General features: G+C 59.0%; 10 protein-coding genes across 10 annotated transcripts; 4 read left to right on the top strand and 6 right to left on the bottom strand.

Annotated features, from left to right (window-relative positions):
* Positions 1-345: 345 nt before the first annotated feature.
* C7974DRAFT_380503 (uncharacterized protein) lies at positions 346-1,380 on the top strand (the record flags this gene model as incomplete). Its single annotated transcript, XM_046140523.1, has 2 exons — positions 346-955; positions 1,010-1,380. The coding sequence occupies 2 exons, from the start codon at positions 346-348 to the stop codon at positions 1,378-1,380; spliced, it is 981 nt and encodes a 326-aa protein (XP_045992216.1).
* A 509-nt stretch (positions 1,381-1,889) lies between these two features.
* Positions 1,890-2,948, bottom strand: C7974DRAFT_380502 (uncharacterized protein; the record flags this gene model as incomplete). Its single annotated transcript, XM_046140522.1, has 2 exons — positions 1,890-2,302; positions 2,354-2,948. The coding sequence occupies 2 exons, from the start codon at positions 2,946-2,948 to the stop codon at positions 1,890-1,892; spliced, it is 1,008 nt and encodes a 335-aa protein (XP_045992215.1).
* Positions 2,949-3,191: 243 nt separating this feature from the next.
* On the bottom strand, positions 3,192-4,319 carry C7974DRAFT_320957 (uncharacterized protein; the record flags this gene model as incomplete). The annotated part of the gene is made up of 3 exons (XM_046138779.1): positions 3,192-3,414; positions 3,462-4,085; positions 4,165-4,319. The coding sequence occupies 3 exons, from the start codon at positions 4,317-4,319 to the stop codon at positions 3,192-3,194; spliced, it is 1,002 nt and encodes a 333-aa protein (XP_045992214.1).
* Positions 4,320-5,668: 1,349 nt separating this feature from the next.
* Positions 5,669-6,556, bottom strand: C7974DRAFT_417865 (uncharacterized protein; the record flags this gene model as incomplete). Its single annotated transcript, XM_046144110.1, has 3 exons — positions 5,669-6,208; positions 6,259-6,414; positions 6,491-6,556. 3 exons carry the CDS (start codon positions 6,554-6,556, stop codon positions 5,669-5,671), a joined length of 762 nt encoding a protein of 253 aa, XP_045992213.1.
* A 1,414-nt stretch (positions 6,557-7,970) lies between these two features.
* On the bottom strand, positions 7,971-10,266 carry C7974DRAFT_368282 (Cullin repeat-like-containing domain protein; the record flags this gene model as incomplete). Its single annotated transcript, XM_046139890.1, has 2 exons — positions 8,406-10,266; positions 7,971-8,337 (listed from the first exon to the last, which is right to left on the bottom strand). Exons 1-2 carry the CDS (start codon positions 10,043-10,045, stop codon positions 7,971-7,973), a joined length of 2,007 nt encoding a protein of 668 aa, XP_045992212.1. The 5' UTR covers positions 10,046-10,266.
* Positions 10,267-10,395: 129 nt separating this feature from the next.
* C7974DRAFT_320995 (mitochondrial outer membrane translocase complex, subunit Tom20 domain-containing protein) lies at positions 10,396-11,028 on the top strand (the record flags this gene model as incomplete). The annotated part of the gene is made up of 3 exons (XM_046138781.1): positions 10,396-10,717; positions 10,776-10,876; positions 10,924-11,028. The coding sequence occupies 3 exons, from the start codon at positions 10,396-10,398 to the stop codon at positions 11,026-11,028; spliced, it is 528 nt and encodes a 175-aa protein (XP_045992211.1).
* A 292-nt stretch (positions 11,029-11,320) lies between these two features.
* C7974DRAFT_437438 (ras family-domain-containing protein) lies at positions 11,321-12,144 on the bottom strand (the record flags this gene model as incomplete). Its single annotated transcript, XM_046145192.1, has 5 exons — positions 11,321-11,379; positions 11,426-11,828; positions 11,877-11,965; positions 12,035-12,060; positions 12,104-12,144. The coding sequence occupies 5 exons, from the start codon at positions 12,142-12,144 to the stop codon at positions 11,321-11,323; spliced, it is 618 nt and encodes a 205-aa protein (XP_045992210.1).
* Positions 12,145-12,401: 257 nt separating this feature from the next.
* On the top strand, positions 12,402-13,819 carry C7974DRAFT_417861 (ribosome biogenesis protein Nop53/GLTSCR2; the record flags this gene model as incomplete). Its single annotated transcript, XM_046144109.1, has 3 exons — positions 12,402-12,529; positions 12,595-13,539; positions 13,600-13,819. 3 exons carry the CDS (start codon positions 12,402-12,404, stop codon positions 13,817-13,819), a joined length of 1,293 nt encoding a protein of 430 aa, XP_045992209.1.
* A 593-nt stretch (positions 13,820-14,412) lies between these two features.
* On the top strand, positions 14,413-16,311 carry C7974DRAFT_321402 (major facilitator superfamily domain-containing protein; the record flags this gene model as incomplete). Its single annotated transcript, XM_046138801.1, has 3 exons — positions 14,413-14,809; positions 14,993-15,113; positions 15,159-16,311. 3 exons carry the CDS (start codon positions 14,413-14,415, stop codon positions 16,309-16,311), a joined length of 1,671 nt encoding a protein of 556 aa, XP_045992208.1.
* A 612-nt stretch (positions 16,312-16,923) lies between these two features.
* On the bottom strand, positions 16,924-17,787 carry C7974DRAFT_380497 (uncharacterized protein; the record flags this gene model as incomplete). The annotated part of the gene is made up of 1 exon (XM_046140521.1): positions 16,924-17,787. The coding sequence occupies one exon, from the start codon at positions 17,785-17,787 to the stop codon at positions 16,924-16,926; it is 864 nt and encodes a 287-aa protein (XP_045992207.1).
* Positions 17,788-20,117: the final 2,330 nt, after the last annotated feature.

The raw sequence follows: 20,117 nt of genomic DNA, 5'->3' as shown, positions 1-20,117 counted from the left end.
GTGACGCCGGACGTGCACTGTTTGTTCCTTCCACATGAATCTAGCCTTCACCTCAGCACAACGCAACTCTGTTTGCAAAAACAAACGCCCCACTTCTCTCGCTAACATATGAAGCTATACTCGAACCTCCTATCGGTCGTTGTTTGCTGCCTTGAAAAGTGGGGTTCATGGTCAAGTGAAAGCGATTCTTGTTTTGTTTACGCGCTGCGACACTTCCACACCACTGCACGCACCGCGTTCCCAGCCGCGTCCCACGCCGTTCGACAACAGCTCTTCTTTCCTACAATCGCCTCAGTCAAGATTCAACAGGTGCGTTCTTCTACCTTCTGTCTTCTGCCAGTCAGCATGTCGTTTCCGGCAGGCTCGCGCGAAGATGTGGAGGCTTGGGCTCGATCCGAATTTCCCGCCTATTTCGAAGCAACTCTTATGGCCGGAGGCGTAGGATCCTACGGCACTTCCTACTTTGGAGGAGAGTACGTGGATGGTAAGGTAGTCCTGCAGCCAATACTGGTCGCGGCATTGAAAGTTGGATTGACGACCACCGGTCAGACTGTGTATGCTCGCCTTAGGGGAGACGACGATGTCCAACTCTTCAGTGACCACAAGCTCACACCTCCAATGGAAGATAGCAAACCGAAGCGACTACTCTCCAACGACCAAAAGCTCACATCTTCAACGGAGGACAACAAATCGATCCGATGCATCATACCCGTCATGGACCTTGCCGATGTCCAGCTTCACTCGCCCTTCTACCACTCGCTCGAAACCGGTCATCCGGCTGGCGTTGATCGACTCGAGACTTTAATCAGATTCCAGTGCTTGATTCATGGTGACATGACCGCAGTGCAGCCTAAACTTGGGTTCTTCAAGACGCACTTCCGTGCCGCCTGCCGCGACGTAGCTCGTGGAACCGGTGCTGTAGTCGAAGAAGATAACTTAGACGACCTCCTTCCCGGTAAGCTCGCAACTGCGAAAGACTGAGGAGCATCATTGACCTAGATCTATATAGGTGACACACCACCCGAACTCATCGCAGATACCGATATCGGCAGGCTGCGCGACAACCCAACTGCAACTCACGTCTTCCGCAGCCACATCCATGCCTTGGACGAAAGCTACCACGACTTCAAGATAAGCGCTCTGAGGCACCTCGGCGCAATCCAGGCAGTCGAAAAGACCGACGCGGAGGAGCTTCGAGCCCGGAACAAGGAGCTCGAGCGCAGCGTTGTTCTGGCTGAAGAAAGCCGAGTGAAGCTGGAGAAGGAGCTTGCGGTCGAAAGGGAGAAGACCAAGGCAGCAACGGGCGAGGCGGTGGGATGGAAGGCTCAGTATGAAGGGTTGATGGACACGCTGCAGAGCGTTGTGGGTCGACCTTGCTGATGCTGTGGTGCATGGTCTGTGAGATTACGAAGCAATGATGACAAGGCAATGGAGATGGTTCTGATCACTTGAGATCAATGAAACCTCATGCCACAGGATGCTCGAGACGGAGATAAAAAAAAAGGGTGCGAAAAGCGATTGCATAGCTAATTCAATTGAGGTTGACATCATAATTGCTATATTGCGTGTGTCGCGGTGTGGATAACGTTGACTTCGCTCGCGAGAGCCGCCTTGCGCGACTCAGCCGCTTCACTTGCACCGGCCTCCTCACTGTGCTGCTGGATTTCCAGTCCAAGGCCCTCAAAGAAGATCTTACTAGCATCACAGCTAGTAGTAACAGGACCAATCTCCTCGCAGAACTGCGCCTGCAGGCTTAGGTAGTTGGCAGTGAGATGTGTTTCTGCGACACCACCCCTCGCTGCGTGACAATCCTGGGAAGAAAGCAGACGGCAGTGACCCACTGAACTATGACCACTATTCCTTCCCACGCTCCCTCTCCGTGAGCCTCCTCACGCCGCATCCTCCATCTCTACGTCGCCATCCAGAACCTTGCTGAGCTCCTCGTAGTGCGACTTCGTCTTCTGCACCACCCTCCTCAGCCCCTCGTACTGCGCCTTGCTCTTGGTCGCCTCCTCCTGCGCCTTCCTGGACGCCTCTTCCGCCCTCCTCGCTTGCTCTTCCGCCTTCCTTGCTGCCTCGTTGGCTGCCTCGACTTGCTCCTTCAGAGCCTTGTTCTCGGCGCGCAGAGACTCGGTCTCTCTGCGCTCCGAGGCTTGGGTGGCGTTCACGTGGTCTTCGAGATCGCTCTTGAATGACCCGAAGATCTCCTCGATAGTGCGAGGCTGTGAGGGCAAGGCTGCGAGCACACTGGTCTCGGGTAGTGACTGGGCAGCGGCGGCAGGAGGAGGCAGCGCCTTGAACTCTTGGACGACACGTTTAGCATATCCACTGATGAATGGACGGGTATACTTACTAAGAATAATCGAGCGACTGGCGGTTGCTTGCTCGCGAGCCTGTCGTGCGAGACTCTCAGCGATGTCTCGACACGCGCCCTCGAAGTTCTCCTTGAATCGGTCGACTCTCACGCTCCGCTTGCGCTCGATGTTGGCCAGCACTATGTACTGCACCAGTGCCTCTAACCTTGTCGCACCAACCTCGTCTTCGGCGGGGTGCAGCCAGTTGAAGGGCTCCTTGAAGCGGGTTGTAGGCACTGAGCAGTCATCGTGCTTGACCATGTAGACTTCGCGCCCCGATGGCATGAACCGCTGTGTGGGAGTGTCGGGTTGGATGGGTTCCTGTGGCTCGTGGTACAGCAGGAGGTAACCCTTCGAACAGCTCAACGAGGCGTAGACGGGTAGGTTCTGCTCCCCCGTCACGCCCACGATGACTCCCCAGATGTAGTGCCTGGGCGGTCCGCTGCTCGTCTCTGAAGGCTTTACGCGGAATCGGTACTCCGCCGCTGTGACATTGTTCTGGTGAAGGAATCCTTTGAGCTTGTCGAATTCATCGGGGAACGAGTTTCTAGCCCACCGATCGATGTCCTGAAGCGACTCGTCGGTAGTAAACATCTTGTGGGACTGGGAGGTTGATGAAGTCATTTTTATGGTGAGTACGTTGTCTGCGAAGAGGTTGCGAGGTAGGAGGTCAACAAAACTCTGTGAACATGGAGGCGAAGGAAACGCGCCTTCACTCTGGCACAGACCCACTTCGACAAACAGTACCAGGCAGCACGGAGTCGCGTAGAACGTTTTTTCTTACTGTAACAAACCAGGAGGTCGTCGAATTGATCAGTGACTCGGAGCTCGTGCTATCTACGGCTTCAGCAACAGCTTTCCAGTGGTCCTCCTCCCCTCGATGTCCTCGGTCGCGCGCTTGATATCCTCCAACGGATAGATCTCGTGGATCTTGACATTCAGACCGTCTTTCTCAATGAAATTCCACAGCTCTTTGGCGTACTGCTGGAGCTCATCGCGGGTTGCGATATAGTTGAACAGTGTAGTGCGCAGCAGCTTCACGTTCTTTGCCGAGAGACGTCTGTCGCGCGTTAGTATCCCAGACTGGATAATTGAAGAGAGACTTACGCAAGAGCGAATCCAGTAACGGGCCCAGACGCATTGCCAAAGCTGACCATCGTGCCCTTCCTCCTCACCACGGCCAAGCTGCTGTCGAACGTGTCTTTGCCGACCGAGTCGAACACGGCGTGCACACCCTCGCCACCAGTAATTTCCAGCACCTTCTTCACAAACACATCGCGGTCATCAGCGTGATACTCCAGCAGCACCTCCGCGCCATTCTGCTTCGCAAGCTCCCTCTTCTCGGGCGTCGACGCCGTCGCAATCGTCCTCGCGCCCACCGCCCGCAGCAACTGGCACAGCCACAACCCCACACCGCCCGCAGCAGCGGTCACAAGCACCCAGTCGCCCTTCTGCACCGCATACGCCTCGCGGATCAGCGTCAGCGCAGTGAGCGCCTGCAGCGGCGCAGCGGCGCCGATCTTGGTGCTGATCGAGTCCGGGATCGTCACGACGTAGTTGGACGGCGCCGCGGTGTACTCCGCGTACGCGTTCTGGCCCATGTAGGACACGCGCGCGCCGACGGTGAGATCGGATGGCGCGTTGGGGCCCACGGCGGCGATGGTGCCGGAGCCCTCGCGGCCGAGGATGTAGGGGAATGAGGGGGGCGCGTAGACGCCCGAGCGGAAGTAGCTGGACGGGGTCAGCACGAGGTTCTGACACGAATTGGTTGTTGCAGGGAGTGTTTGCGGGTGGTGAAGTGAAAACTCACGTGTCGATGTAGTTGATGCCGATGTACTCGTTCTTGATCAGCACCTCGTCGCCCTTCGGCTCCGGCACGGGCACGTCCGTCTTGTACTGCAGGACATCCGTCCCGCCCGTCTTCTCAATCAGAACCGCCTTCATCGTCTTCGGAAGGGACGCCATATTCCTCACGAAAACAGCTCTGGGGCCGAGCTGGCTACTCAAAGAAGCTAGTCTTGAACTCGCAATTGCAGACGTAGTAGACAGGCGAAAGGCACGAGCAGCGCAGAAAGCCAGGGACATGGAATTGAAGTTGACGGTGGGGGGATTGAGAGTCCTCAGGCGCGCAGACGCGGCTATTTATCCGCTGCCGTGATGCGTGTGTGAGGTCGCGGATGATAAATACACATGGTATATCCGAGTGAGCCCCGCTTTCGGCGCAGCACGTCATTGCGCCAAACGTCGGATGTTTACCATCTCAACGAGCTTAGAGCTACAACTTGGAGGTTAGCATGCACTCAGGCATCCTGCCGCCTGGTACGGTGAGGCTGAAGAACGAGCTCGCAGGCGCGGTTAGCTTTCGTTGGTGTGCGGACTTCGAGGCATGTCCGGCTGCGATCTCGGCTCCGGCCATCGACTACACTAAAACGACCACGCCGTGTCGTGATGTCTACACGAGGCTTCAGATTCAATAAAGGAAATAGTTTCTATCACCGCTATCACCGTGTTTCATGACGGTTCCAACAGCTGAAATCGATTCCTGCTGTTGCTGGGACCACAGAGACTGGCACCGTCCCGAATAGGAATAGAGCGTCGCCGCTGTTCAACTGCACGCCCTTCGCATGTCTTGATACTGCACTTGGGCATGCCCGCAGACACGTCCAATCGGCTAGTTGGCCAGATTCGGCATACCTAGGCAGGCAAGAAGCAATGTCGAGTTTAAATCTAAGTAGCCCGTAACACTACTAGCTAACCCTCTGCTAGACCTGTTGAAACAATCTGTATCTCTGCAAAGACTATTCAAATGCAAGAGGCTTAACCTTTATTACTACAGCATCCCTCCCTGTCACCCTTCTGATTAGCCCATCAAGTCCTAGGCCTCGTTTCAGCTGCACAATATTGATAGTGCAGGTCACCGTACCATCACGAATTCACGTTCACGATTATTGTATCCCTACGGGCAGCAACTCTTAGATCACGGAAGCATCTGGTATCGCAAGCAGATTGCAAAAAAGGGCACAAGAAAGAGCATCTAGCAAATATTCCATTCCAACACATTTTGTATCCAGAATGCCCGAGTAGCTAGGTTGGCAAGTTGTTGAACTTCCGCGGTCCAGCAACTCACACGTAGAAAAGAAAAGAAGAAAGAAAGAAAGCAGGCACCAAACCAACACCTCAAGGCTAAAGCACCCCAAAAGAAAAGAAAAGAGAAAAGCTCCACAGTAAAAGCACCTGGGGATCTCCACAAACACCCAGACACCAAATTCCCCGCTTCACAGCTAGCCGTCAATGAAAGATCTGTCGAACGCACCTCACACTTCGCCGGCATACTCCTCATTCCTGTCGAACTCATCAGAAGTAGCGAATTCGTTCTCGGAGCCGAACACAGCATCCTCGTCGCCAGCAGGCTCCGTCTTGACCACAGGCTCGGTCTTAGCGACGTCCTTGGAGTAGCCGGTTCGGAACCCATGGGTAGGCACGGGCTTCTTCCTGGGAGACTTAGTGCGCTTGACCGGGACCTCGCCGTCGTCGTCGTCGTCGTCGTCGTCGTCGTCGTCGGCAGCAGGCATAGCGGTGCGCTTACGCTTGGGCGTAGCGGAAAGCGCGCGCTGCGCGGCCTTCGCAGGTGCCTTGCGGGGCGTGGCGGGCGTCTTGCGGGGCGTAGCGGGCGTCTTCTTCACCTTGGCCTTGGGCGTGGCGGGAGGCGACTCAGAACGCGTATCCCCGGGCGCAGTGCCAGGCGTGGAGGACGCGGCGTCGCGCTTAAACGACGCCTTAAGGCGGGACCAGCGCTTCGCGACCGCGCCCTTGGTGCTGCCACACGCTTTGGCGATGGCGGCCCAGTCGTGTGTCTGTGGGTGTTAGCATCATCGCGTCTAGGGCACGGGTGGAAGAGACGTACCTTCTCGCCTGCGTGTTGCACGAGGAGCATGACGAACGACAGGTTCGTCGCGAGCGGCGCCTCGCCCTTGTCGATGGACTGTTTGAGGCGCGACCAGCGCTTCTGCGCGGTTCCCTTCTCGAGGTTGAGGGCGGCGCAGACGGGGTCCCAGTCGATCTGGGTGTGTTAGTGGGGTGCTGGATGGAGACGAGGAAGAGTGAGATGGGGGAGGAGGAGCAGGAGGGAGACTTACGACAGGAGGACCGTCGTGGGTGAGGATGAGATACAAGAACAGGATCTGCTCCTCTGTTGTCGGCATTGCAACGGTGGTGGAGTGAGAAGCTGCGGCGGTGTTTTGAGGCGGCTGGGAGTAGTAGTAGAGTGCAGCCGTGTTCACAGCTATATCTTGTAATATCTAAAGCGCTGTGGTGAAATATGTGCGTCTTCTTCGCTATCTCTGATGCTGTCCGTGTTGTCGTAGTGGAGGAGAAGAGACAGAGTGCGAGAAGGTGCAGCAAGTCACGCTTTTATCTGTGCAAGCCAGCTTCACCCTGAATCAAGGCAGCAAGAAGACAAACAGCGACGCGCTAGCATTCTTAGCGTGGTTCTGTGGCTCCGCACAGGTGTTGGCGGTGAGGCAGGTCTGTGGCTGTCTGGGTGAACGTGAGGTGAAGGATGTAGGCAGCTGGATCTTGGTGTGGTAGGACGGCAGGAAGGTGGAGGGACTGCGCGGATGCAGGGACAGTACAGGAGCTAGACAGGAGTAAGTAGAGGGAAGAAGTAGAAATTGAAGATTGATTAGAAAAGAACATCAAGAAGACCTGCAAGTAGTGTGATAGCAGGCAGGTAGAGTGACTGCAGATGAAGATGATCTAGACTTAACACTGCGAGATAGCAGCACCCCAGCATCAGTTGGGAACAGCATCCTAGTTAGACAGAAACACGCAGATATAAAGTTTGGAAGCAGAAGAAGAAGATTAACCAGAAAGCAACACGCAGAAGCCAAACCCAGCATCAAAAGAAAGACCCAGCATCAAGAGAAAGAGAGAGAGAGTCAGCATCAAGACCCAGACCCCCAACACCAAACACACCTCACCCGTCACCAAGAAACCAAATACACAGAAAGAGCAGAAGACCTATTGACAAGCAACACAACCCAGAAGAACAGAACCCAGCATTGCAAGACAGAGGCAGCTTCCACACCCAAGCCGCCGTACCATCGGGCAAACGCACGCCAGCTGGATAGAGCCAGACGGACAGAAGAAAGACGAGCACGGCAACACAGAAGAACCAAACCCAGCATTGCGAGACAAACAACACCATACCACCACGCGCCCAACCCGCCATCGCCGGATAGAACAGATAGATCGAGGAAGTGAAATGTCGACGAAAAGCAGCATGTTGGAGAACAAGACCTGGCATTGCGAGATGGCAGCAGCGTAGCACTGGTCACACGCGTCATCGTCATCGGCGGATAGAGACAGATGTATAGAGAAGGAGGACGATTGGCCCGGGCGCGAGGTTTAGAAGAAGAAGGAGTTCTAGCATCGCAAGACAGCCGCGCCGTGCCGTTCCTTGAGCGCAGCCTGGCTCGACCAGAACAACTAGACTGGGAGAAAGTGGGAATGGAATATTGACTAGAAAGTAGCATGCCGGAGAACCAGCCCCAGCATTATACCACCACAACACCTCGCGACCTCACCCCCGTCCCCCCCCCCCCCCCCCCCCCCCCCCTACGAAACCCCCAACCCCACCGGCGCCCTCTCGCCCCTCTCCCCACCTATTAGCAGCCCCTCCTCCCCCCCCCTCCCCACCAACTCCGAGAAATCCAACCCCACCTCCCTCAACAACCCTGCATGCTCCTGCGCGAGCCCCAAACACTCCCTCCACGTCTCCCCCTCGCGCTCGACGCTGCTGAGCTGGCGCTCGAGCACGACATTGAAGCGGTCGACGTGTTCTTTAGCCCATTTGACGCACGCGGACATGAGGGGCGGGGGGAAGCAGGACTGGAAGGTGGCGACGGTGTTGCGGAGGGCGAGGAAGTAGATAGAGGAGAGTTGGAAGATGTAGTCGGGGAGGTTGCCTTCGAAGGTGCACTGTCTGTATCTTATGTTAGTAGGGGGAGAAGTACGAGGGGGGTTATTTGGGGGGGGGGGGAGATGGCTTACCGCGCACGCGTCCGGATCATGGCACTGCGCGCGTCGAGGTACGCCTCGCGCGCGCGGTCCTCGAAGCCGAGCCGGATGACCCACGTGACGTGCTGCGTGACGGGCCCGTTCCAGGCGTTTCCGTCGGCGAGCTGGCGGACGAGGACGGCGGCGAGGCGGGCGGCGCGCTCGTTGACCTTGAAGGTGACGATGGTCTTTGCCATTTCGTTGCCGCGCATGTTCTGGCTCAGGGCCTTGAGCTTCTCGACTTTGGCCACGGCGGCGCTGAAGTGCTGCAGCGCTATCTCAATGTCCAGGTCGTCGAGCTGCGCTTCCACCCAGCGGATGTTGCGCGTCTGGCCGTCGATGTCGACAAAGGTGCTGGCGTTGTTGTTGGAGACGCCCTCGCTCATGGTCTCGAGGAGCTCGGTTTGGGAGCGCAGGCCGGGGTCGCGGGACAGCATGTGGTTGTAGCTGTCCTGGGTGCGGTCTTTTTCCTCGACCTCAGCTTCCTGGCTCTTGCGCAGGTCGTCCTTGGTCTTGCGGAAGGTGGACAGGAAGGTGATTTTGTCGCCTGTGTCCTCCTGCTTGGTGTCGAGCGTGATGGACTCGTTGCCGACGCGGATGATGACGCGCTCTTCGGGGGCGCGCGAGACCTGGACGTCCTGCAGGGCGAAGCAGCGCTGGGCGACGTATTCGACAGCCGAGCGGTTGCGGTCGCGCTGGCCGGCGATGTCGTTGCGGGCCTTTTTCTCGGCGGCGAGCAGCAGGTGGTCGTTGAGCAGCAGCAGGCGCACGCGGCGGCGGGCCTTGAGGGTGGCCGAGTCCAGCTCGAACCAGCGGCGCGACTTCCACACGATGAAGCGGCCCGGGATGGGCGGGAGGTACTTTTGCGAGCCCTCGACGTCGCGGTACAGCTGCTGCAGTTGGCCGGCGCGGATCTGGTTGAGGTCGCCGATGGAGCTGCGGTTGGCGCGACGGGCGCTGACGGCGTCGTTGGCGGTGGCCGAGGCCGTCTGCTCGAGGGTGGTGGTCAGGTCGGCCATGAGCTGGCGCAGGGTGCGCATCTCGCCCTTGAGCTTCTCGGCCTCCTTGCTGATCTTGATGAACTGCGTGCGGTTCTGGTAGACGTTGCTCTGCAGGTCGACCGAGGTGCGGTGCTTGGCCTTGCGCAGCTCCTCCTGGTAGCGGCGGATGTCGTCCTCGGAGGCGTCGGCCAGCATGGCGGCCACGTACTGGTCGGCCTGCAGGTTGGGGTCGCGCAGCACGCGCATGTCGACGCGCAGGCTGCGGGCGTCGGCGGGCCGGTCGTCGCGGTCGCGCGTCTGGCTCGGGTCGCGGTCGCGGTACTGGCTGGGCAGCGGCGGCAGGGCGGGCATCGGGGCGCCGGCGCCGGGGAAGTCGCTGGGCAGCTGCATGACCTTCTGCGAGTAGCGGCGCTTGACCAGGTCGGCGGTGCGGTCGGCGCGGGCGCGCTGCTGGCGGTCGTCCGGGCCCCGGCTGCGGTCGCGGGCGGAGTCCTGCGACGGGCGCGAGGCCTGCGGCAGGGCGGTGGGCATGGGGGCGCTGATCTGGCGCGGGGCGCTGATGGTCGGGGCCGTCTTCTTGCTCTTGACGCCGCGCTTCTTGCGCAGCGACATGCCCTTTTGCTTGTCCGACATGGTGGGCGGTCGGGAAGATTGGCGATCGAGGGTCGGGTGGTGGTATGGTGTGGGTGTCGGGGACCTCCTGGGTGTCGAGGACCTGGCTGCGGCGGCGGGTGTTGGGGAAGATTGGCGACTGAGGGCCAGGAGATTGGCGCGGATGGCCTGGCTGCCTGGGAGAAGGCGGTTGACTGGCCGGGCGAGGGCAGACTGGCGGCGGTGGCCTGCGATGCGGATGGGTTGCGGATACCTGCGGTGCTGCGGTGCTGTCCACGCTGCGTCAAGCTGCCGCACGGACGTCCCGCGCCGACGACTGCTCAAAAAGTCGTCGCGCCCACCCATCGATCGCCCCCGACCCGCCGCCCGCCATGTCCCAGCAGAGCTCGCTCAAAACATCGACCGTCGTCGCGCTCGGCGTCGGCACCGTCGTCGCCGGCCTGCTCGCGTACGCCGCCTACTTCGACAACAAGCGCCGCAACGACCCCGAGTTCCGCAAGGCCCTGAAGAAGGAGAGCAAGCGCACCCAGCGCCAAGCCAAGGAGGACGCCGCCCACCAGGGCGCCGCCCAGAAGCAGGCCATCCGCGAGGCCGTGGCGCTGGCCAACGAGGAGGGCTTCCCCAAGGACCCCGAGGAGGTCGAGGCCTACTTCATGCAGGAGGTGGCCCAGGGCGAGGGCCTGGTGCAGAAGGGTATATACCACACATGATGCCTGATATACTGGATACTGCTGACTCCGCTGGCTCCCAGGCGCCGACAACGTCGAGGCCGCGCTGTGCTTCTACCGCGCGCTCAAGGTCTACCCCAACCCGCGCGAGCTGATCAACATCTACGACAAGACGGTGCCCAAGGTGCGTCCGCCATCTCCCATATAACACACCACACACTAACGACCCAGCCCGTCCTCGACATCCTCGCCGAAATGATCGCCGTCGACACATCCATCCCCGTCGGCGACAGCAAGACGCCGTCCGAGTCGGGGTCTGCCGGCGACCTCGAGTAGCCGTGAAGCGTGCACTGAGCCACTCCCTTGGTCGTCAAGCGTGCATTGAGCCACTCCCTTGGGCGCCTGTAATATTCTTGTACATGTAATCGGTCTGCAGCCTGGCATAGAAACACGTCCACATCACAGACATTGAGAAGCATGGATTGTAGTCGTCGATGGTAGCGTGCTTGGCACGACTCGTATGCTACAGATGACAGATGACAGTGACGGCACGGTGCAGCCCGCCCATGCCCGTGAAACGCCTTGCTCCATGTGGGTGAATACAACGCAAACAAGCACAAGACGCGCCTCAGCACGCGCACGAGTTCTGCTCCTGCGGCTGGCTGGGGTTGATGTTGACGTCGATCACTGCCGCCGTTAGCACCCGCCTCACTCCCCTCGATGCGTGACGTACTCTGGCTCTGCCCCTGCTGGCCCTCGCCCTCCATGCCCGGCAGCGCCTGCGCGATGCGCTTGAACAGGGCCTTGACGTTGTGCCCGACCTTTGCGCTCGTCTCGATGAACATGAGGTTGTTCTTCTTGGCCTCCTCCTCGCCCTGCGCGGTGGTGACCTCGCGCTTGTCGTTCAAATCCGTCTTATTGCCGACCAGCACGATGATCACGTCGTTGCCGCGCTCGCCCCGCACGTCGTCGACCCACTTGCGCGTGTTCTCAAACGTCTTCTTGTTGGTGATGTCGTAGACGACGACGGCGACGGACGAGTCGCGGATGTACGAGGGGATCAGCGAGCGGAAGCGCTCCTGGCCGGCCGTGTCCCAGAGCTGCAGGCGCACGGTGCGGTCCTCGAGGTACATGGTCTACACGGTCAGCCAAGTACAACTGCAACAGCCAGGCGGTGAGCGCACCTTGGACAGGAAGTCGATGCCGATGGTCGCCTGGTACGTGTTGTCAAACGAGTCGTACATGAAGCGCGTGATGAGCGACGTCTTGCCCACTGCTGCCGTCAGTCGTGCTCGTCATGGTCGTCGCGCCCGTCGCGCCCCCCGCGGGTCCGGCTGCCTACCGCTCTGCTCGCCCAGGAAGACCAGCCTGCGCGCATTAGCAGCGCCCGTAGCACGTGCAGGCGACTCACTTGAACTTCTTCAGCGGGTTCGAGTACCCGGATTGCGCCATGGTGAGGTGGGGAGACGGCCGGTGCTGCTCTGTCTGCGGTCCTGTCTGCGGTCCTGAGGGGAGATGCAGGGTCCGGAGGTTGGCGTGGGGCGTTTGAATAGGAGATGCGGCGACGCTCCCCACACCGCCGCCCGTGCAGGGATCCGGCCATGTATGCCGCTAGCGCCCGCCTAAATTTTGGAAAAGATGGATGCGATAGAGCCGCCGCAGTCTGCTGCCCACACCCAGCACACCAGCACCCGGCACACCAGCACGCCATGTCCGACGCCGCGCCCGCGCAGTACAAGCAGAAGAGCCGCAAGGGCAAGAAGGCCTGGAGGAAGAATGTCGACGTCACCGCCGTTGCGTCGGGGCTGGACGAGGTGCGGGACCAGATAATCGCCGGGTACGCCTCACGTTGCTGCACACGCCTACTATATGGTGTCTCCTTCTGCATACTGACTTCTCCAGCGGCGTCATCGCCGAAAAACCCTCGGACCAGCTCTTCGCCATCGACACCGCCGGCGACGCCGCCGTCCAGAAAAAAGTCCAGTCGCGCCACAAGCCGCTCAAGGTCGACCAGATCCTCGCCGCCCGCTCCGCCGTCCCCGCCGTGCCCTCCCGCAAGCGCCTGTCCGAGCTCGACGACGAGGGCAAGCGGAAGAAGGCCAAGGTCTCCGGCCGCGAGTACGACCGCCTGCGCGCCATTGCCTACGGCGGCGAGCAGGTCAAGAAGGACGTCGTGCAGTCCGGCGCCACCGCCACGTACGATCCCTGGGCCGTGCAGCAGGTCGTCGAGGAGCCGCAGTTCTCGTTCCTCGAGAAGAAGAAGCCAAAGGTCGAGCCCACCACCCTCAAGCGCGCGCCAGTCTCGCTCGCCAAGGACGGCAAGAAGATCCCCGCCGTGCGCAAGCCCGCCGCCGGCAAGTCCTACAACCCCAACTTCGACGAGTGGCAGGCCCTGCTCATCCGCGAGTCCGAAAAGGCCGTGGCCGACGAGAAGAAGCGCCTGCAGGAGGCCCAGGAGGAGGCCGAGCGCATGGAGCGCGCCGCCGCCGACACAGACGAGGACTCGGGCGAGGAGAGCGTGTGGGAGAGCGAGTGGGAGGGCTTCAGCGGCGACGAGGCCGCAAAGGCAAAGGCAAAGCGCCCCGAGCGCAAGTCGGCCACACAGCGCAACAAGATCAAGCGGAGAAAGGACGCCGAGCGCGCCGCCGTCCACGACGCCAAAATGAAGGCCAAGGACCAGCAGGTCCAGATGATCAAGGCCCTCGCCCGCAGCGTCGAGGAGAAGGAGCGCGCCCGCGACGCCGCCAAGACCATGGCCCTCGCCATCGAGGCCGAAGCCGCCGGCACCCTCGACGTCGACGACGGCGACCTGCTCGAGCTGCGCAAGAAGCAGTTTGGCCGCATCCCGTACGTCCTGATATCCCGATATCCCCCCTCCTACCAAATCACATCGCTAACAATGTCCAGCATCATGGAAGCCCCCCTCGAAGTCGTCCTGCCCGACGAGCTGCGCGACTCGCTGCGCGCCCTCAAGCCCGAGGGCAACCTGCTCAAGGACCGCTTCCGCAGCATGATGCTGCGCGGCGTCGTCGAGCCGCGCCGCCACATTCCCTACGCTAAGCAGAGGAAGTACACCGTCTCGGAGAAGTGGAGTTATAAGGACTGGGAGTTGCCGGCGGCGCAGTAGATGTACAAAAGGTGGTTGGATTTGGCTGGAGTATGGATACCCTTTGTTCGCTTCATACGGTTTTGTTGGCTGTGATGTGATGTGGTGTGTTGTGAGGTGTTGTGATGTCAGTGATGAGGCTCTAACATACTGCATTTAGGCTTGCACTCGATCAGATGGTATGCAGCGCTGATGGCCTTGGTTCCTACATCTCGTGATGCTGGGAAAGCGTGCTTTGTACAGGAGATATCCAGGCCAAACCTCCTTGTCATCCGCAATCCCTTGACTCCCCTCCAAGCATTTCCACGCTGCTCTAACAGATTAAACAATTCCTCCACAAGACCTACTTTCCCATCACAAGCACACGCCTCCACAAAAACCTCGCACCCGCTAATCAATCGCTTTATCCGCAACATCCAAACGTCGTCCACCCCAGCACAGACACGACGTCATCCCGCCTCCCTCACCTCGGACCCCGGCACGCGCCGAACCACCCCAACACGAACACGACCCCTACGACCACCGCACTGCAAGCCCCCCTGAACCGCGGAAATGCCTTGACACTTCCACACACCAATTGCGCATGACACGCCCACGCCCACACCGCAGGCAACATGCCACCCCGCGTCTCGCTGCGCCGGAGCACAACGCCGCCGCGCTCGTCCTCCTCCTCCAACAACAGCAGCAACAATAACGCCCCACTCCTGAGCGAAGCAGAGGCGTATGAACTGCGCCCCCTGGCGCACTCTGTCCCGGCGCCGCTCCTCACCAAAAATCAAGACGGAAACCAAGACGAATCTCAAGACGAAAACGAAAACGAAGACCAAGACGAAGACCAAGATGAACGCGACCTCGACCACGCCCATCACCGGCGCCGCCTGTCCTTCGACTCCGTCGCTAGCTACGAGTTGTACACGCCCGACGAGGACCGGGCTGTTCTACGGCGCTTGGACCGCAGGCTTGTGGGGTTTATGGCTGGGTTGTACTGTTTGAGTTTTTTGGACCGGACGAGTGAGTGTTTATCTGTGCTGTGTTGTGTTGTGTGTGCGGGGCGTTGGTGTGGGGTGGGAGGGGTGTGAGATGATATGTGAGAGATGAGAGGGGAGAGATGAGAGGGGAGAGATGAGAGGGGAGATTCAATGCGATGCGAGGAACGGACTGGGTGAGAGTGCTGGCTAATGTGACTACACACAGATATCGGCAACGCGCGCATCGCAGGCATGCAGGACGACTTGCGGCTCTCCGAGGGCCAGTTCGAGCGCCTGCTGTGGGCCTTCTACGCAACGTACATCGCGTTCGAGTGGATGACGCTGCTGTGAGTGACTACCCACCCAGCGGGGGAGCACTGCTAATCCGCCAGGTACCGCGTCATACGGCCGCATGTCTACATCGCGATATGCATCTTCTCGTGGGGCACCATCGCGTGTCTGCAGTCCGTCGCGCCCTCGTTCAGCGCGCTGGTGCTGCTGCGCGCGCTGCTCGGCATCGCAGAGGCCGCGTTCGGCCCCGGCGTGCCGTTCTATCTGTCCTTCTTCTTCCGCCGGCGCGAACTCGCGTTCCGCACCGGGCTGTTCATCTCCGCCAGTCCGCTGTCGTCGGCGTTCGCGGGCGCGCTGGCCTGGCTCATCACCAAGCTGGCCGCCAGCACCCCGTTTAGCCCGTGGCGGCTGCTGTTCCTGCTCGAGGGGTTCCCCAGCATGCTGGTCGCCGTGTGGGCGTGGAACTTCGTCCCCGACGGGCCCGGGTCGGTGCGCTGGCTGACGCCGCGGCAGCGCAAAGTCGCCGTGCTGCGGCTGCGGCAGGAGAAGGAGGCCGACGACGCAGACGAGCTGTATCCAACGCAGAACCGCGGCGTCAACCTGCGAGAAATCCTCCACACCCTCAAGGACCCCAAATCCTACCTCACCGCCTTCATGCTGTTCGGCGCCAACGTCGCCTTCGGCAGCATCCCCGTCTTCCTGCCCACCCTCGTGCGGGACATGGGCTTCAGCGCCCTCACCGCGCAAGCCCTCACCGCGCCCCCCTACCTCGTCGCCTTCGTCGCCGTGCTCGCCACAGCACACTACTCAGACCGCCTACAGTCCCGCTCTGTGTTCATCATCCTGCACGCCCTGCTCGCCAGCGGCGCATACACGCTCCTCGCGCTCCTGGGCTACTACGAGTCCCCCCGCAGCACGCTGCGCTACTTCGCACTCTACCCCGCCATCACCGGCTTCTTCAGCTGCGTCACCGTGATCATCACCTGGACACTGAATAACCAGGGGTCCGACAGCGGGAAAGGCGCGGGCATGGCGCTGCTTAATGTCGTCGGCCAGTGCGGGCCGCTGGTCGGCGCGAGCGTGTTTCCGAGCACAGACGGGCCGTGGTATGTCCGTGGTATGGCGGTTTGTGCGGGAGCCATGGGGCTCGTGGGGTTGTTGGCGGGGGTGCTGAGGTGCGTGTTGGTGAGGGAGAATCAGAGGGCGAGAAGGGGGGAGGGGGGGGAGGGGGGGGTATGCTGGGGTTGCGGGTGAGGAGGGGGAGGGGGCGGGAACGAGGGGGGGGAAGAGGGGGTTCGAGTTTATGCTGTAGAAGAATGGATTTCTTGAGCTCTGGGTAACGTGGACTATGTGTGTGTGTGTGTGTGTGGAGTGAGTAAAGGGAGTGGGGTGTGGAGATGGATGGGTGTGGCGCGGGTCGTTGCGCGGGTCTAGATCCAACTGTGGACTGCGTTCGTGAGAGCCGTGAGGAGGAGTGTAATCGTGGACGAAACCCAGAATTCCCTCTTGCTCACAATGCGGGAAACCCCCCTGTCAGCCCTGTCAGGGACTTGCATGTGAAGGTTGTGAGGCTACCTGTGGTAGGGACGTGGGCAGGTAACTGTCCTTTTGTTGAAGTGTGCTTGCCTTACGTTTGTGATGATATATAACGATACGACTTCTCTAGAGCCTCTACGAGCGGTTCTGTCAGTCTAGTTGAAGAGCGGTACTAAGGATGTAGAGTATCTCTTGCTAGCAGTCCTTACAAGAACGCCTCTAAAGTGTGCCTTACTAACGTGGTATATAGAGTCTGGCCTCCTCATGTACTTCCAAAACCGAGCAACTCACCGTTCAAGAAGCCCTGCAATTGCGCCTTTCCTTGTCTATCTACTTCTCTCCCCTCATCCTCTTGTACACCTCGTAATGTTCCATAATCAGCACCCGCAGCAACGCCGGCTCCTTGACAACATACGTCTCCGCAAGCACCCTCCTCTGTGCAGCCGTCTCGCCAATCAAGCCCCTACACGGATCCCTCGACAGCGTCGGCTGTTCGCTGAGATTGTGCTCCCGCACATACGCCCTGTCCTCCTCCGTCGGCGGCCCAATCAACGCCGTCACGTCCACGAACCCCATCGGCTCATACGGCACCTCATTCTCTTCGCCCCCCACCGTCCACATCGGCGAGTTCCAGTACGCCTCCAACTGCCAGTCAAACGACACGCTGAACGAGATGCGCGGTCTGGGCTGCCGCTCCCGCAGCCGCACCACCACGGGGCTGAAGTCCGCCCAGCAGAACCCCCGCGCGGTCTTCTGCAGCCGGATCGCCAGGTGCTCCAGCCGCGGGAGCTGCAGCAGCGCCTCCCAGCGCACGCGCGACGGGGACCCCCGGCACGCAGCTTCGAGCGCGTCCAGCGGCAGCGGATCCGGCAGGGACGCTTCTACGGCGTCGATCTCCAGCCGGCGGATGTGCGTCTCGTACGCGGGGAACGCGCTACGGCCTAGCGGGCTCGGATGGCGGTCTGAGAACTGCACGCGGAAGGTGGCGTGCGTGTAGAAGGCCTCCAGTAGCTCGGGTGTCAAGGCGGCCGTGTCGTGGAGCGCCGGGAGGGCGAGGCCTGCGAGTCCGGTGCGGACGGCGTCCAGAGGGACGGAGGGCAGGTCGCGAAAAACGAACGCGTAGATTAGGTCCCGCAGTTCGCGGGGGAGCCGCAGGAGGTGCGCGGCCAAGGCGGGTGAGTGGCCGGCGGTCATGGTGAAGGTGGGTGTGGGGAGATGTCAAGGGGGGCGTCGATGGAAGTTAACTTGCATTGCTGCCTGGACGCGTAACCGCCCTGTGGAGTATCCACATGAACACTGGACGTTGCGTGTCCAGGCAGACGCCAGGCTGACCTCCACGCGATGTAGGTACATAGCCCCGTTCCTTAGTAAGTGCTGACTAACAGGATTACACCACTGCAACCACGTCCAACCACTCAGACTGACGGGAGGTCAGATATTATCACCTAAACGAATGAGCCCTGCCTATGCATACCCTACTATCGGTGCTTATTAAAATGTACATACCCTCCCAAGACTGGCATAAGGGTTCATCTACTGATAACGTACCAATAAGCCTACAGTTGAAAGCACTGTTCCAGATTTGAGGAGTGCGTAGCGCGGAGATGGTTAACCTCTCCTCTATCAGATTTGTCGTTTCAGCCAACATCCTCACCAGATAATGTGTTTATTCCGAATCGGCCCAAAGGACCTTACCGCTGGAAGCAGATCATATAGAGTCTGTTCCTGTGGAAAGCTAGAAGACTTGAGTAGCTGATCAGGTGCGAGAATGAGTGATCAAACTCATCTATCGGTGTATTTACTGAACAGGTTGGTACCTACTTATCCTCACCCTGATCTTGCACGCTAATCCTTTTGTGTGCTGATCCTGTGTATTCGTCCGATTGGCTAGCTTGAGTTGGTGTGATCCTTCACGTTGATCATGTCTTGATCCGCCCAAACAGTGAGCCAAGTTTTCCACTCAACAGTTCCTAATTGCGAGCATGCAGAGGAATCAATCATTACACATTGAAGCTACGGAATTTACTTGGGGCAATGAGTGAGCTCTATGTAAGCGCTGAGTTTGATCTTGCGATACAATGTGCAAGGGTTCTTGAAGCAGAAGAGAAAAATCAATAGTGATCTCCTGTTTCTGTTAAAATTTGATTACACGAGTGAGCAGGCACTAATATGCATTGGGTCTCCTTCCTGTCTTTTTCAAATAGCAATGTTCCTCGCCGCCCACCAGCCCTTACTGCCTCCTAACATGTTCGTCATTCCGTCTTCCCGTAGCTGTGCCTTCCTAACGCCCACACAAGCGGGTGTTTACACCAGAAGAGCAGAAAGAGCATGCGGGTACAAGGCACACGCCCCTATCTATCCTCACACTTCTGCCCTCTTCTCCATTCTCACTCCACTCACAACTTCACAAATCTTCACATCGTGCAGACATCTTCGCCTTCTAAAATCCTTTGTAATCTATTCCACTCTATCTGCTCTGCCTTTGCTGATTTTTGAACTTCAGAATGTCTTCGGCCGCCATCGTACTCTCTCGTCGAAAGCCTGGCACGCCGAGCTTGCATCATCACCAGTCCAACAGCTACACCTGCACCTGCTGTGACCGACCGATACCTGTCTTCAGCGTCCACGAGCACCCAACAGGCTGCATCCACCGAAGTGAAGGTACATATTGGATTGCCAGAGTTCTGAAAGAAAGGATACGAGGGCCCACTTCCACAGGTAGGGTTGGCCGCCCTTTGGTCTTACTCCTCCATGCTGAGAACTGCACTCTGAATGGCGGTTAGGGTAAGTATACCCCTCCCCTCGTTGATGACTAACAATTAAAAGAACAGCTGGAGAGAGCGGAAAGTGAGGGGCGGCGGGCCTTTTCTATTGTACAGCAGTTTCTCCCAGCCTACCAGTCAAGCGAATTTCGCGCAGGCTGACCCGGAAAAACTGTGTGCAGATTTTTTTCCCCAGTCAGCATGTAACGCGGTTCCGGTTGTTCACTTCTTGGCCCTGATCCACGGTTTGCGCGACCCTTTCGTCGGATATTCTTGCAGGCTGTGACTGGCCATTCCCAAACTCGATATCTCAACGCCCCCGAATTCAATTGCTGCCCATCACGGTTCCGGCATTCAAAGAATCATTTGGTTGCTGGATGAGCTGGTTTTGATGACGCGGCTGGAGGGCTGAACATTCTGTGTCGTGTAGGGATTCTGGAACCTTGCGGGTACACATGCGGGAAAGCATGACGTAGTTCTTTTTGAGAGACCGAGAATGAATGCAGCTCAATCACGTTTGAGATATGTGCACCTGTCTTGTAAATAGTCTATGCATGGCACTACGAAGTAGAACAGATGGTATAACTCGACTGTTCAAGCGAAATGCCGATACAGATTTATTGGTGGGGAAGCGGCGCATGGTGAAGGTAAGTTTACTGTCACCACGGTTAAGCTGGCTCAATGTGTTTCTATACGAGTCCGGGTCACCAACCATGGCACCTCTGCTAATGTAATCGGCCTATTGCTTACATACCATTAATC

This window comes from Boeremia exigua (assembly GCF_020726555.1).
Source record: "Boeremia exigua strain MPI-SDFR-AT-0100 chromosome Unknown C7974scaffold_13, whole genome shotgun sequence".
In the NCBI taxonomy this organism is placed as follows: Eukaryota; Fungi; Ascomycota; class Dothideomycetes; order Pleosporales; family Didymellaceae; genus Boeremia; species Boeremia exigua.
The sequence above is the reverse complement of the archived record's forward strand: the minus strand, read 5'-3'. Positions and strand labels throughout refer to the sequence as shown.